The sequence below is a fragment of the Amblyomma maculatum genome, chromosome 8, assembly GCF_055883805.1.
Source record: "Amblyomma maculatum isolate TAMU_Amacu chromosome 8, ASM5588380v1, whole genome shotgun sequence".
Classification (NCBI taxonomy): Eukaryota; Metazoa; Arthropoda; class Arachnida; order Ixodida; family Ixodidae; genus Amblyomma; species Amblyomma maculatum.
Window position 1 is genome coordinate 3,318,539 of NC_139351.1, and position 15,795 is coordinate 3,334,333.

Here is a 15,795-nt window from a genome sequence, read left to right on the forward strand (position 1 = left end):
CGTGCTACTGCGAACGAAGGCCGGGAAAGAGGAAGGAGAGAGATAGCTCTGCAAAAGAATGGGCACACCCTTGCGCTTCGCTCTGTCGCGTTTTTCCCCTCTCGTTCCCACCGGTTCTCTGGTTCATTCGCGCACATGGCTTGCAAACGTCACGTGCTAGCGCGCGGGAAACAACCGCAAATGCGCGCGCCTTCAGGGAATGGGCGCGGCGCTGCCCTTGCCGAACTGTCCCCTCTCATTACTTCCGTGCGTGGCTTGAAAACGTCACGCGGCAAACGGCCAAGGGTGATGCGATCGTCTTTGGGAAAGGCACACTTTCCAGTGTGTGGTGCGGAGTTCGACATATCGAACGACCGATGAAATTGAGTTCGATATATGACGCGGCTTTCCTATACTTTTGCATGGGATTTTCAAGGGGATATTCCGTGAGTTCGATATAACCAAAATTCGATATATCCGGGTTGGACTGTATTGTTTCAGAAATGGCAGGCCGTGCTGTCATGGTTAAGTAATCCCTGTGCATGGAGAGCAAGCATGATCTCATGGGTTGGCGATGTACGGGCCATGCCTCCACAAATCACTGCTCCCTTTATGTAGATAAATAAGAGTGGGCAAGAAAATGTCACCAAGCTCACGTCACTTAAGGCACAATGAATTCCTCTTTGCATACAGCGAGACTTGTGACCATTAGTCTGCAAACAGTGGGCAGTGCAGTTACAGCTCTAGCTTGCGGTGCAACTAGCGTTCGTGGCGTTAGCGATGTGCGGAAGTACTCCAGGGAGCGTTTGGAGAATGCACTTTTGTTGCTAGAGCTACACTATGCTAGTCAGAGCCGAGTTTCGCGTGCTCAGCCAAAGCCAGAACGTGCATGCGCTGTTACCATGCCAACCAGCTGTGCTGTTGCTCCATGGGTGAAGTTGACAGTGAGCGTGTGTGTTGCGCGCGGAATTTTCGGCACGAAGAGGCCTGTCAATGTAAGAATGAAGCTCGAAGGGCTAAGCGTGCGCCGAAGACGTTTGAAGAGTGGGCAGAACATCTCACCCAGCGGCGACATCAAGACACAGAGCGACATCGAGCTAATGCCCAACACCTACGGAAGCAAGATAGTGAGTAAAAATCACAAGAATATGCGCTGGATGACTGAACACACCATCCGGCTGGTGACCAGTGCATCGGCAACGAGAACATTCAAATCTGACTTTGTAAATAACCTGTTTGGTTCTGTGTATTTCATGTGCAAAAGGCCGTGGCATTGGTGGGATGTGACAACCGTGAGTGCATCCATGTATCCAACTTTGGAGCTAGCTTTCCCCGAATGGTCTGCCGAAACGCTCCGAGCAGCTAGTTGGTTGGTTGGTTTGTGGGGTTTAACGTCCCAAAGCAACTCGGGCTATGAGAGACGCCGTAGTGGAGGACTTCGGTAATTTCGACCACCTGGGGTTCTTTAACGTGCACTGACATCGCACAGCACTTGGGCGCCTTGCCTTTCGCCTCCATCGAAAAGCTGCCGCCGAGGCCGGGATTCGATCCCGCGTCTTTGGGAACAGTAGTCGAGCGCCGTAACCACTGCGCCACCCCGGTGGGGTGTTGCTAAAGAACGGTTTCCTTTTACAGTATATCTATACCTGCCGATCCCGCTCAGTTTACCAGTGCTCAACGATGCCACCGAACGGTAGCTCTTGCTACGCATATACTGGCCCAGCTGAGCTAAGCCATTGCAAATATTTTAATCCGTAGTGATGCAGGAGAGTGTTTAGAACATTCAAATTTTTAGGATTTGCATCCTCTCAATGTTTGCAAACACTGCGTTAATATGCACAGTACATGTATACACACAACTCATTTTCTGCTTCATTTGATAATCATCAAAGGCTTCAAGAAAGAGAGAGAAGAAAGAAATGAAAGAAGAGTAAAGTGGTATCTAGCATTGTAGCAATTCGGTCAGAAAGATGTGCTAGCAACCACCCTTATATTCTGCTTCAGTGAGACATTCAAAGAACAGAGGAAAATGTCTTGTTACGAGCATTAAAGATATCAGCAACACAAAAGATATATTCACTTGTTTGAAACTGCAAGACAGTGAACACCCGCATGCAGGAAATGTTCGCAAACCTCCTTAACGTGAGCATGAATCATGCTTGCGATTCAAAATACCAACATGTTGCATTTCGAAAACTTTTCTTTAATATCTATGTCGTGAGCATGGTTCCTAACTCACATACATACACAGTGTATGTTACTGGCACAACAGTAATGAAGTGTAAAAGCTTATCTTCCCTCATTCCCTAAAACCATGGTATGAAGCACAGCATAAGCTGCACCGGGCTTCTTGCATCACAATTCGTTGCACCACGAATGTTCGGCCATTAAGGTTGTGCTGCCACTATTGCCACCTTCCCCTTCTTGATGCGTCGGCCACATTCAATGCACAAGAAGTTGGTCACTGTACAAGGAAGACGGGATCCTTTCCGCTCACAGCAATGGCAAATCACATGGGTGCATAGTCAATCTGCACATACAGCTGCTTCACACCAGCCTGAAAGAAGAGCAAACAAAGAAATGAAAAGAAGTTCAGTCATGCTGTAGCAATTCTGCTTATTTACTCTGGTACCCTAACCTGGCATTATTGTAGAGGAAGAAACAAATGCAATATATGTTTTGAACTGCGATGTCAAACGAAATGGTATGAGTGGAAATAAAGACAAGGTTATGTGAAATATATTGCAAGATTACAAAAAACAAAAGGACAATTGCTAGAGAAATACAATATTTAAAGCATGCACATTTCAGAATCGTACAAATACTGCAATAGCGTCAACATGTCAATTAAGCACACACAAAAGAGACACATAGCTTTAAATTAAATCAAAATCACACAACGGCATTGAGCCAGCATGAAAACATGTAGACATTTTCCTTCCAGTAAGTTATTTCAATTGTGAATGGGAAAAAACCCCAAACGGTTTTAAAGGGACCATGAAATAGCTGGAAAGGTTACTAATAAACATGTTCAGTGTGTAGAACAAATCCTTTCCAGTAGGCTTGTGCGAATATTTGAACTTTTCGAATATCGAAGCGAATAATGTGGTATTCAGTTCGAATCTTATATCAGTATTCGGAAATTTTGAATATTTCGAATATTTTCAAGGTGTTTTGAACTTTGCGTCTGTAAGAACACGTACCTTTAACTAGGGCTACGAAGAAATTGTAATTACTATATTTTTATACTGAAAGTGGCGAGCGGTGACATGCAGAATCGCACTATGAGTGCTTGGAACTATACTTTTACCCTTTGATAGTGATCAAACATGGTGATCTCGGTGCTTCATAGAGTGGTAGCACTGGACTAATGTAATATATAGACTGCAAGTTCGGGAAATGTACTCGAAACCAGTAACCAGTCGTCAGCGCATCTTCTATGTTAACAACTTGTGGAGTTTGTTGTGGTACCATTGCACTGCGCTCAAGTAGATTGGGCTCTTGAGCACGCTTGCCCGAAATGAGAAAAACAACTCTGGATTGTCACCTCGCACAGTTTCCGGCAATCCTCGAATCACAGAAGCTTGTTAATCTTCTCGAATATTGGTACAGCATTCACAAGCGCGCCAAGGAGGATGTGGCAACGTGAAGTGAAAACCACAGCAGAAAACAAAAAAACAACGGCCATATTGGCGATGCCAATGTTAACGCATTTAAGGCCCAGTTGTCCGAAGGCCTTCTGTATAACATCCTTAAAGAAATTATAATTGCATACAGATCAATTATTGTTTTTTTCTATGCTCGTTACATTTTAAAATGTATTTACTTTGCAAAATAGTTATCCTCCGCACAATTACTAAAGCCGCTTGAGTGTTTGCGCATCATCATTGTCCTCAGTCTCCAACATAGTCAGGCGGTGAGACTGGTGGAAATCGAGTATTGGTAGGATGTGTTGTTGGGCTAGTTGGTGCAATACTTTAGACATGACAGTTGAGCAAGAAAAGATACACACAAGACATACCCTATCTTGTGTGTGCGAAATATAGTTCTTGTGTGAGACACACACAAGTCAGGGTCTTGCTTTTTTCGCGCAACTATCATGTCTGAAGATCGAGTATTGGTTCTGTTGCGTCGTATTTATTCTCCCGCTTTTTTTTTAATGAGTGCGAGCACGACTAAACCATGGATGAACTGCTTTCGAAGCTGTGCCATAGTGCAATCTGGGATTTTTACGAGCGTGGACCGAAACAGGTGTGTCACATGTGCAAAATAAACCTGAAGACTCCGACTGGCACTCGACGACTCTGGTAAATCAAAGCGTCATCCAGAACTCAAGTGGGTTTGAAAAGGTGCGCAGTGCCAAGAGAGACAAAAAGGCAAGTGATGTGAAGAAGCATGAAGCAAGTGTTCCGGTACCCGGACCTTTCAGGGCAGTGTTCAAAAGCGACAGCGCACGAGCCAAGTTGCTGACAAAGAAAACTGCATTGTTCCTTGCTACAGGCCTTCATCTGTACTCAGTTTTAGAAGAGCCAGGGTTTGTTGCAATGATGCAGGCTGCTGCTCCAGAGTACCAGCTACCATCCAGGACTACATTTTTCAAGAGTGTTGTGCCGGATCTATACTCTAAGGAAGTGAACCGAATCAAAGGCGAACAGTGGCACCATTTTAAGAATGGAGTTTACAGCTTTTCATTGACAATGGACAGCTGAACGTTGATAGTAGGAGATGACTATATTTCGCTGACGTGCTACATGCTGAACGCAAACTTCGGACTGCACAATTTCAACCTTCCGTGCAAGCACATGCCTCAAGGCCACATAGCGGAGAACTTGAAAATTGCTCTGCTAGAGCTAGCTGCTGAATGGGACCTGCCGCAGGGTGTTCTGGTTTCTACTGTCACCGACAATGGACTGAATTTTGTTTCAGCGGTGACGCGGACACCGTGGTGTGGACTTCAGTGCTTTGCACATACACTGTAGTTATGCATCAGTGATGCCAAGAAGCAAAGACTCCACTTGGAGGTGCTTTGCACCAAGGCGTGAGCAGTTGTCGGACATTACAAGAGGAGTGCTGTAGCTAGAACATGCCTCAAGGATGTACAAGACAGCATTGGGAACAGAACCCCTGGATGTCATTCAAGACGTTCCCACACGGTGGAACAGTGAATATGAAATGATGGCATGGCTGCACCCAGCAATTTCCTTGGACTTGTCCAAATGAGACACAACTAATAATTTGTCATTAACCGAATGGCACCTAATGGCTGTAGTGACATCAGTGTTCAAATGTGTAGAAGAAGCCACTAGGGAGAAGTTGCACTGCATGGAACTTGTTCTGACACAGAAGCAGCACGATGGTGCCGAAGAAGCCATATTTGTGGGAAACATGGTCCAGAACATGAAGACCAGCTCTGAGGATATAAAAATGCAAATCCCATATTCTTTGAACACATTCTTGGATCTCCGATTCAAGTCAGTGTGCTACAGTCTTGCACAGTGGCTGAAGAATCAGGTGTGTTCGGCAGGAAAGAAAAGTCTTCCATTGGAGGAAGACATGGAGTCCAGCCTTATTGCATTGGCACCAACTACAGACAGTGATGTGTGGAGTATTTTTGGAGCTTTGGTCTCGACCAGCACTGAACACTGCATCAAGAGTGCCACTGCAAGAGTTAGAAGACTACTTGCACTGAGCTCTAAGGCCTAGAACAGAAGTCCCGTGCCTCTGGTGGAGGACCACCGAAACTTATCCACCGTTGGCAAAGGTTGCTCAACGGCACATTAGAATACCAGCAGTAGTACAGGTGTCCAGTGAAAGGCTGTTTTCAGCATCTGGAATGTCACCGGGAGGAGGGAGCTCCTGCTTTCTGAACATGGGGAACAGTGGTATGTTTACATAGCAACATTCAGTGAGTATCTTGGCCAAAGAGCATGCAGGAGTCTCAATAAAGATTCCAGAATATCCTAGATCCTTTCACTAGTTGTGCTTTTCTTTCAGGTTTCTTTTATTGGTTAACCTCCCTACGTTTCCTCCTCATATTCCTCCTCCTCTTTTAGGTTAGTTCCCTTGTCAATTCTGAAAAACTAAAAGTTCCAGTATGATTTAAATATATATATATTTTTTACAAATTGTGTTCACGTTCCCAAACTATTCGCTTCACTTCGATGTTATTTGAACAGAACGACTATTCGCTTCGTATTTGCCAATTTATCCAATCGCGTATTAAACAGATTTTAGCATCTTTTTTTTTTTTTATCTACGACTATTTGCTTCGTATTTGCCAATTTATCCAATCGCGTATTACAGATTTTAGCATGCTTTTTTTTTTTTTTTATCTAACGGTGGCTCGCAAATCCGCCGTGCCAGCACCAGCGACAGGCAGTTTAGCTTATGTCATGTGTGGAAAGATCGTCGACACAGCATCAGATTTCAGTAATCGCCTAGTACTCGCGAGGCCACACTCTCCTATCAGAACCATTCTGGTAGCAAGCTTGTGTGAAATGTTCCGAGCATACATGCGTTCTCAGGTGCAGAGGGGGCGCGGGATCGCACGATTCGATTCATCGCGAAGCTTTTTTTTTTCCTGAAATAGGTGGTAAATCACTGTGTTATTTTTCCATAGAATAACTCGTGCAGCCAACAGCACAGGACAGCTACCACTCATCGCTGCAAAGGAATGCACTGAAGTGTGAGCTGAAACTACAAGACAGGGATTCCAAGATTTATGCTGTTTGCAAGCAAGCTGCCGTTGTGCCAGGCTGTTTCTGAGTAGCGCAGTTGTTGCTCTGCCCCGTGCCAGCAGCACCTCATATGGTCGAACAGGCGACGCCACCTCGTACAAGCCGCGCCCAGTAGGGCCGTTGTATTGTCGCAGTCTTCTGCTCGAAAACCCTTGCACGACTTTGACGTCACCAAGCACAGTGTTGGCCGTAAAAATTTCCTGTCCGGAGCGTTATCTCTAAAAATACTTTGCGGGAAAACTACAGCGTCCTCAACTGTGCTTTTTGGAACATAATGCTGACGCTGAGAAGAACATCTGATGCAAATTTCGTTGATATCTGTGAGCATCAAAAAATTGCCGGAGTTGACTTTGAATCTTAGCAGCCATCCGGAGCTGGCAACAAAGTTTTCGGCACCAGAGATACAGGCAAAGTCCCTCGCTTTTTGTTGAAGCATCAATCCCAACACTGGTATATTCCGAGCTCTGACATCTAAAAATCATTTGTAGAGCTCCTTCTCCACGTCGCAGAACGCAGGGGGCCGAAGACGCTGCGCACTTGCCTGCGTGGTCTCTTGTGCTTGTGCCCTGACGACAGCTTTGTTCTTCAGAACGTACTTCTTTTTGCTGTCTTCCACAAAATGAATTATCTTGAGCTTGGTCTTGAGTGCCGCTCTTTTTTTCATGTTCACCACCATCACAGCACTCACACTCGATACAACCACCGACAGAGCCTCCACAGAATGCTACGATGGCCATGCCACTGCTAATACTAGAACACAAAAGCAACATTCAATGCTGCCGGCAGTTGTGAGATATGGATGATTTCTTTAGCTGTCAACTCTCGATGACAACAAAGTATCTGTGGCGCTGTCAGCGCCTGCGAGGTAGTCCTGAACATTTGCTGCACCACACAACACACTTGTGTACAACGAAGCCTGCCGCCTACTATTAAAGTGAGGTAGCGCTTGGCATAGCGAAGTTCGTTAGTAGAACCGCTTTATAGTAAAGTCACTGGGGCCGGCAAAAATCTTTACTATATCAGTGGTTAGTGATAACATGGTCCTGAAGTTGCCACTCAGCAACTAAATGGCTACTTCCTGAATAGGTCTTGTTGCTTAATAAAACAAAAACACTCTCAAATATCTTCCATCTCTTTCTTATCGTCTCTTCGTCCCATTTTATTGTTGCAAGATTTAATTTTACATTTTGTGGAAGTACTTCATGAAGGCAACGTGGCTATGAATAAGATGAGTCTGATTTCATGTGAAAACCAAAGCATTGCATGAACACGGCGTCATATTCTGCTATTGTCAGTAAGAAGGCAATCCACGCGGCAGTCAAGTGCTGCAAAACCGCACATGCTGCGCCTCCAGTTCTTGCCACTCCTGCCTCGTACTGCACAGTGCTGTGAATGTTGTTGTTTCTTGCCTTTCCTATTTCTCGCTGCACTTTTACTCTCCTTTACTTTATGCCTTCTTTCTTTGCTTATAGACAGCTTTACCTTTTTTTTTTCTATGCGCTGCATGCATTCCTTCACGGCTCCAAGGCTTACATAAAGTTTTCTTCTCCTGAGTGCTACTAAGCCTAGTGGTAAAGCCATTTAAAAAAAAACACTGCTCTTTTTTCTTTTTTTTTTTTTTCAAATTGCCTCACGATTCTAGGTAGTGTGCGTGCACGATGTCATTTCGTGGGAAGGCGTCGCCGTGGCCAAACGCACTTTACCATAACTGAATTTTATAAAAAAGTCTTTGCTATAAAAGGGGAGAAAATGTACTATTGCGCTCATATGAGTTGCAACACGCGAGCTGCGGCCAGAGGTCACTTTCTGGGTTGCTCCTAAGCAATAGCCCTAATGCCTTCTGGGTGAACTGGCTGTTTCACTAAACGACTGCACCCCCTCAAAAGAGAAAGCTTCAACTGACGATAACATTTTGAGATACTCAGATGACAGTGGATTTCACACAGCTTTGCTGAAACTCGCGGCAATTACTTATTTGAAATTTACCTGCAAAATCACAGTTAGGTCACCAGGGCTGTTCAATTCAAAAGTTTTACACCATGGAAAAGAATAACCTAACCGACATCTGGTGCAGAAAGGCTCATTCGAAATGGCTTTGATAATGCTGCTCACCTATCAATACGATGAGACCACATGATCTAGACCTTAGTAAGCCCTGTCATGTGACTGGGTTCGGGGTGATGCACGCTTTGCCCATATAGGTATGACGCATATTAAACGCTTCTCTGCTATCATTATAACAAATTAATATCGAGTAATCATTAGTGACTCTTGTCACGCAACCCCCTTTGTAACACTGACCACTCCCTTCTACCCGGCATGATGCATATCAAACGAAATGGTTTTCGAAGCGCAGTTCGGCTCTCACCAACATGATCTCACACAAGGCAGTCACTAGTGACTTGTCACGTAACCCCTTTGTAACACTGACCACTCGTCTTCTACCCTGGCATGATGCATATCAAACAAAATGGTTTTTGAAGTGCTGTTGGGCTGTCACCAAAAGAGCTCGTATAAAGTAGTCACTAGTGACTTTTCTCATGTGAACCCTTCATGACACTGACCCCTTGTCTTCTACCTTGCCATAATGCATATCAAACGAAACGGTTTTCGAAGCGCAGTTTGGCTGTCAGCAAAACGAGCTCATATGAAGTGTTCACTAGTGACTATTGTCACGTGACCCCTTCATAACACCGATCACTCGCCTTCTACCCTGGCATAATGCATATCAAACGAAATGGTTTTTGAAGCGCTGTTCGGCTGTTGCCAAAACGAGCGCATATGAGGAAGTCACTAGTGACTCGTGTCATGTGATCCCTTTCTGACACTGAACTCTCAGCTTCTACCCTGGCATGATACATATGAAACGAACATATGATACATATGAAGCAGTTGGGGCTCTCTGGGGCTCCATGAAATCACTCAGACCTAGCGCAGTGTTGCTTCCGAAACAAAAAAGTAACTTTTATCAATGTTACTAGTCTCGATTGATTGGTATGGCATGAGATACAGTTCATCATTCGAAGTAACAGCTCAGTAGATATCGAAATGTCAATAACATAACTAAATAAATAAATTGTATGGAATGGCAGACAGAGAGGAAAAGTAGCAGCAGAGCGTGGAAGGAAAAGGTTTGGAAGGAAAAAAGGAACGAGCTTGGACAGAGGAAAAAATAATGAAATACAGCAAAAAAAAAGAAAGTTGCCAAGACACATTCGCAAAACTAAGTTCCAGAGAGCAAGTAGGCAATTAAAACGCTCCATTTCCGTTGGTTACTCTCTGCATTGTACTGGTGCTCATGCAAGCTATCTTAATCAGGGAAATATAGCCCACAGAACAGTTAAAAAAAATTATGCAATGATCAACTGCATCTACAAGCGCGGCCCACTGGGCGCGCAAGGCTGTTCCGGTAGACGTGTATTCCACCATGCGGATAGTGCAGGTGCCTATGAGTTGCCTAATTTTTTTTTGATGAGTTTGAGAAAGACTGATAATGCTGGTGAAGGTAGTGTGTACTCTTTTGCGAAAAATGCTTCGCGGAAAGTCTGGATGCAGCAAATCTGGGCATGATTGCAGCTCACTGTTCGTTGGACGGCAGCGATCCAAACTTAGCGTCGCTTCGTTTCGTAAAGCTTATTTTGGGACGTGAAAAATATCTAATCAGGCCACTGAATATGTGTGCAACACAGCAATCCAACAATCGCAACTTAGCAATTCATTTGTGACCATAGAATGCCGCAAATCGAAAGAACGAACGGCAAATGCGCCCCACGTACAGCAGATCCGCCACATCTCCGCTGCACGACCGAGCGCACGAGCCACTACAAAAATCTCCTTCACGCTGCGAGGGGCATGCACGTCGCGCCGCGAGTTACTCCTGCATCTGGCGCACCATGGGCAATTTTTTTTTTAGTTTTTGGAGTTAGTATAGGATATTTTTTCTAATTTACTAAGTATCGCCTTTAGACAATAAATGGGATTTGCAAAGTTCGAGAGCACCTTCTGAAACCCCCATTCTATTTATTTCTGATAAAGAAATCCCCAAGCGCATTGTTTTTCAAGCATTTAAGAAAGACTGATCTTACTCTTCACTTAACTGACACCGTACTTCCAATAAAGCAGTAACACAAGTTTTTAGGCATAATATTTGACAAAAAACTAATTTCTACAGCACATAAAGCACCTAAAAGTTAAAGCTAGCCGAGCTCTGAATATCCTTAGCAAACGTTGGGGTTCTGATAGAGCATGTCTCCTCCACATTTACCGTTCTCTGGTGTGCTCATGTCTGGATTATGGATCTGTAGTCTATGTTTCAGCAAGACCATCATATTTAAAACAGTTAGATCCAGTTATTAAATTCGGTCTGCATCTGTCATGTGCCTATTTACCAATATTTGTCATGCAATATTTACCAATAAACCTCAAGCAATTAGAGCTTTGATACTACGGTTTGAAGGCATATGCCAGGACCTCGGTATATTGGATACTGTCTGATGTTGCTCAAAGCAGCAACCTCTTTCCCCCAGTATGTGACTTTACTCTAACACAGTTCAGTAAACTCCAGACACCTAAAGAGCAAGAAAAATACAGTAATTGTACCCAATTTTACACAGACGGTTCAAAAGCTAACTCCTATGTCAGTTGCACAGTAGCACAAGGGAGGTCCAAAAAAGTAACTAGAATTCATCAATGTGCATCAACATTTACATCTGAATGTTATTTATACAGATTCGCTGAGCATACTTACAGCTCTAAATTCCAAAAATGTAACCATGCCATTACTTGGTAATATAGTACACAATATAGCAAAGATAACATCACAAGGGCATAACATAACATTATGCTGGGTTCCAAGCCACGTAGGCATCGTCGGCAATGAGAGAGCGGACATTTGCACTGCACAAGCTCGCAACAAAAGTATTGAAAAAGTCAACATTCCACATAAAGACTGCCTGAAGTTAATACAATGTTAACAGAAAGATAAGTGGCAGTCTGTGTGGAATAACACAGAAAATAATAGATTATGCCTTGTAAAACCCATTATAGAAGAATGGATATCAAGCACACAGCATCCAAAAAAAAACAAGCGCATAGATTACAACAGCTAAAGCTTATAGAGCTAATAGGCAGAGTGCACTGGGGGTCTTTCTTCCAGATGTGGCCTGAAACCTGATTCAGGAAAACACACATCATTCATGGGAATATCTTTAGCAGAAAACACACATCATTCATGGGAATGTCTTTAGCAGAAAAGTGTCGCTTGACCGTCGACTCTGAAGGGGATAGCTTAATGCAAATACCAGCGAAGGCTTACACAGAACAAGATGCGCAGGAAAAGGAAGCAGTCATGCAACCAGAATGCAGCAACATTTCTCGCGCTCTGAGAAGAGCAAAGAGAAAACTGGCTGGAGCGCAGAAGCAAGTGGCTCAAATGAAGGCGCAAAATGAGGCGCTAAATGAGTCTGCGGTTGAAGCTTTTTTTTTTCTTTTTTTTTTTAATCCCACGCGTGACCTAGACATGATTGTGACCGTACAATAACCGCTCGGCTGCTGAAACCGAAGCCGAAACCGATGAAGAAAGTAAAATCAATTATAAATTACTTAGCGGTGCTAGGCGAAAAACCACGTGGAGATAGGAATATTTTGCGCATCATTAGCAAGAAAAAAAAAAATACCTCCAAAAATTGGTCTGTATGCTATTTTAAAATTGCGGTGTCATGTGCGGCCTTCGTTAAAAACCTTTACGGTGCATTTCTACATTTTTACTTGTTGATTGTTGCTGCGCCTTTTTGCTGAAATTTAACTGTATTGTAGACTTTGTAAAAAAAAAGAATCAATGGTACAATCACCACTTTTGTTTCTTGCCTTTCCTTCTCTTACAAGAGGAAGCACACTGCATAATAATCATTTATGTATGAAGCAACAAGTGACTTTCTAATAAAACACATGAATAAAGAGAACGAACAAAAACTGAAGAGTTCGATTCAGACTGCTTGTGTTTATTTTCGCATGCGATCTTTGAAAACATGCGCATGCCACGTTACGAAAAAGCAATATTGCCCTGCTTTTCTGTAGCATATATGTGAAGCTATGAAACGTCAGCACCCTGATATATATCACCTTAGCAATAAGCATGACTGAATTGCAGAAACGCGATGTAACATATCCGAAAGCATGAGACCCGTATTGACTTGACTGCGGCATCGATATACCATATGGGCCATAAAAAAAGACCGAAGAGTAAATAAAATTCATAGTTGGATTAATGAACAGTGTAAATACATTAAGGGTATTTTTTGATACCAGCTGTGTCACACGGGCAATAATTCGTTGTCGGTCCATTTCGGGTTAGATAGCGATTGATAATAGTAATTGTCATAACGATCGGGCCAACCACCTGGAATATGCTTGAACTGACTGGATCAGAAGGAAGATGCACACGATACCCTACATCCGCGATCGCGATGCGTGGATTGCAATCGACTGGCTCCAGATCAAATGAAATCGCCATTGGAACATTTCATAGCAGCAATATATTGAACCCGGCTCGGACTCGATCGTTTGATCAAAACAAAATATTGCAACCAACGTGGCAACTTTAGGTGATTGCTTCAAATTTCTTGTCTCGCTGGATATCAGGCAATCAATATGCGTTCTGCTTAAGACCTTCTTCGGTTAAGCAAAATAAATGAAACAGTAAAATAAAGCAGACTGGACCCGACAGTATTTGTTAAACGCTTCCTCGAGCGCTATTTCAGCGTATGATTTTCTCCGCACAGTACTAGGACGGTACGATTGTCTTCCACCAAGACTGTTTTTAAACAAAAAGTGCGCTCAAACCGTCAAGAGACAGGTTTCGCAGTGAAAAGCGCAGCGCCTGACTATGCGGCCCTATGCCGCCTATGCTGCCAAGGCCGCGAACGTGCAGCGCTGGCACCTTAGCTATTGGTAGCGCCGCCCCGCGGTTGCGGCGGGAAGGCATCACCGCGGCGGCCACGCGAGCGCGCGCCCTCAGCACACTAGCCAGTATATTCTAGGCACTATCTAAAAACGTTGGGCTCGGTGAGTGATGGCGATGCGGTAGCGATGCGACGACGCAGCCGCGCGCCCACTGCAGTGTTGCCAGCCGCCTAACGAGAATGCGCTAAATAGGCTAAAAATCGATACGTTTCCTTCCCCGCAGTTCATTCAGAACTCAGTCAAGAATAAAAGTTTAGCAACAAAAACGTTTTCATGACGAAAAACACCAGTTCAAATTTAGTATTCAAGGAATTCAGGAATCTTCAAGGACCAGTCATAAATTCAAGGTTTTTAAGGGCCTTGAAAACAGACTTCCATAATTCAATGGTATTCAAGGTTTTCAAACACCTGTGCGCACCTTGAAGCATGAAGCTGTTGGTAGCCTTCATATAAATTATCACCAAGTAAATTCCTGCCCCAGTGGGGCAACAGCCAATGTTTCAAACTCTTCATCCATAAGTTGGAATAGCATTCATGCTGTACAGGGTGTCCAAGCTAACTTTAGCCAAGGGTTAAAAAATGAAAAATTCGATGTAAGCAATAAAAATCACTTGTATACTGCTTCCAGCCATTTGGCGCACCAGAGAGAATGTTTTGTTTTCCAATTAACTAATTAGTAATTAAAATAATTTTTCTAATTTATTATTGCCTTTAGACAATAAATAGATTTGCAAAGTTGGAGAGCACCTTCTAAAACGCCTCTTCCACTTATTTCCGATAAAGAAAGCCTCACGTGTGTCGTTTTCCCAAGCTCTAAAGAAAGCCCACGAAATACAAAAAATATCACGTGACTGGCGCATTCGTGCTCCACAACTGTACTGCTCTCAACCTGGCCTTCAGTGAAGGAAATCAGCTGCTGCCTTGGTTCCACGACAGCATCGCCGCAGCAGGCCAATATGTCTGCGGCGGTTTCTTCATCCGCTTCAGGCAGTCGGCGCACGTGACGGTGCAAGTCGCAGTGAGCTCATCGTGCTGGCTGCAACCATCGCCAACATATCAGCCTACCGCCGCAGCTAATTTCGTTTACTCAAACTACGATTGAGAGCACCATAGTTACGATGCACGAATGCATTAGTCACGTGATATTTTTGTATTTCGCAGGTTTTCTTTAGAGCTTGCAAAAATGATACACGTGAGGTTTTATTTATCGGAAATAAATGGAATGGGGATTTCAAAAGGTGCTCTCCAGCTTTGCAAATCATATTTATTGTCCAAAGGCAATTCTTAATAAAGTAGAAAAATTATGTTAGTTACTAATTAGTTAATTGCAAAATATAAAATTGTCTTGGTGCACCACAGATGGCTGGAAGCTGTATAGAAGTGGTTTTTCTGGCCTATCTCAAATGTTTCATTTATTTTAACCCTTGGCTAAAGATAGCTTGGACACTCGGTATAACGCAGTGCTTCAGAACAATCAATGCATTATTTCTTAATTTCAGGGGCAGCTTCCACTCTTCAAAATTATCCTCTTCACCTTTCATCTTATCCTTCATAACAGGCAAAGACACTAGAATTCTTGAACCAAAACCTACTTAATCAAATGTTTAACTTTGTGGACATCCACTGAGACAGTGTCTGACTGAACAGTGCATGAGCGCACATGCTAGTGGTGTTATCGCCGCTGGCAGCGCCAGCTCTCCCTGGTAGCCTCGGTGGCTCTCTGCCAGAGAAAAAACAAAGCTCTGCATGAACACAGCATAGCCTTGTGCCATTTCTGTTATTTCACAGTGAGTAGATGAGAGCGATAATTGAGAGTAGCAAAGCTGCACCTTCACTGCTGCCTTGTGTTCGCACCCTATGTCAGCTTCTCACAAAGACTCCTTCACCATAGCGGCCAAACCTGTTCTGGCAGTAGAAATTGTGTGCAGTGCTGGAGCCCTCTATTGTGACAATAATGACTGCATCCATGTCCCACATGCATCTTCTTTTTTTGTTGGTGTCATGAGTAAGGGATCTGCCTCACTGGTACCCCCTCTAATCTCGCTTTTCAATAGCGAAGGAACAGACCTTTCCAGAAATTGCAGCGCCGGGCCATCCCCTGGCGGTTCCACGCAAAGCG

The 15,795-nt window shown here is 43.8% G+C and overlaps 1 protein-coding gene across 1 annotated transcript in view; it reads right to left on the reverse strand.

Moving 5' to 3' along the window:
• Positions 1-2,161: 2,161 nt before the first annotated feature.
• The window catches only part of ZnT86D (solute carrier family 30 member 7), a 72,390-nt gene continuing 58,756 nt past the window's right edge, over positions 2,162-15,795 (reverse strand). Inside the window, exon 11 of the mRNA XM_084576047.1 lies at positions 2,162-2,536. Coding sequence (XP_084432173.1) covers positions 2,489-2,536 — 48 coding nt within the window. The 3' untranslated portion in view covers positions 2,162-2,488. The remainder of the gene's footprint in view (positions 2,537-15,795) is intronic.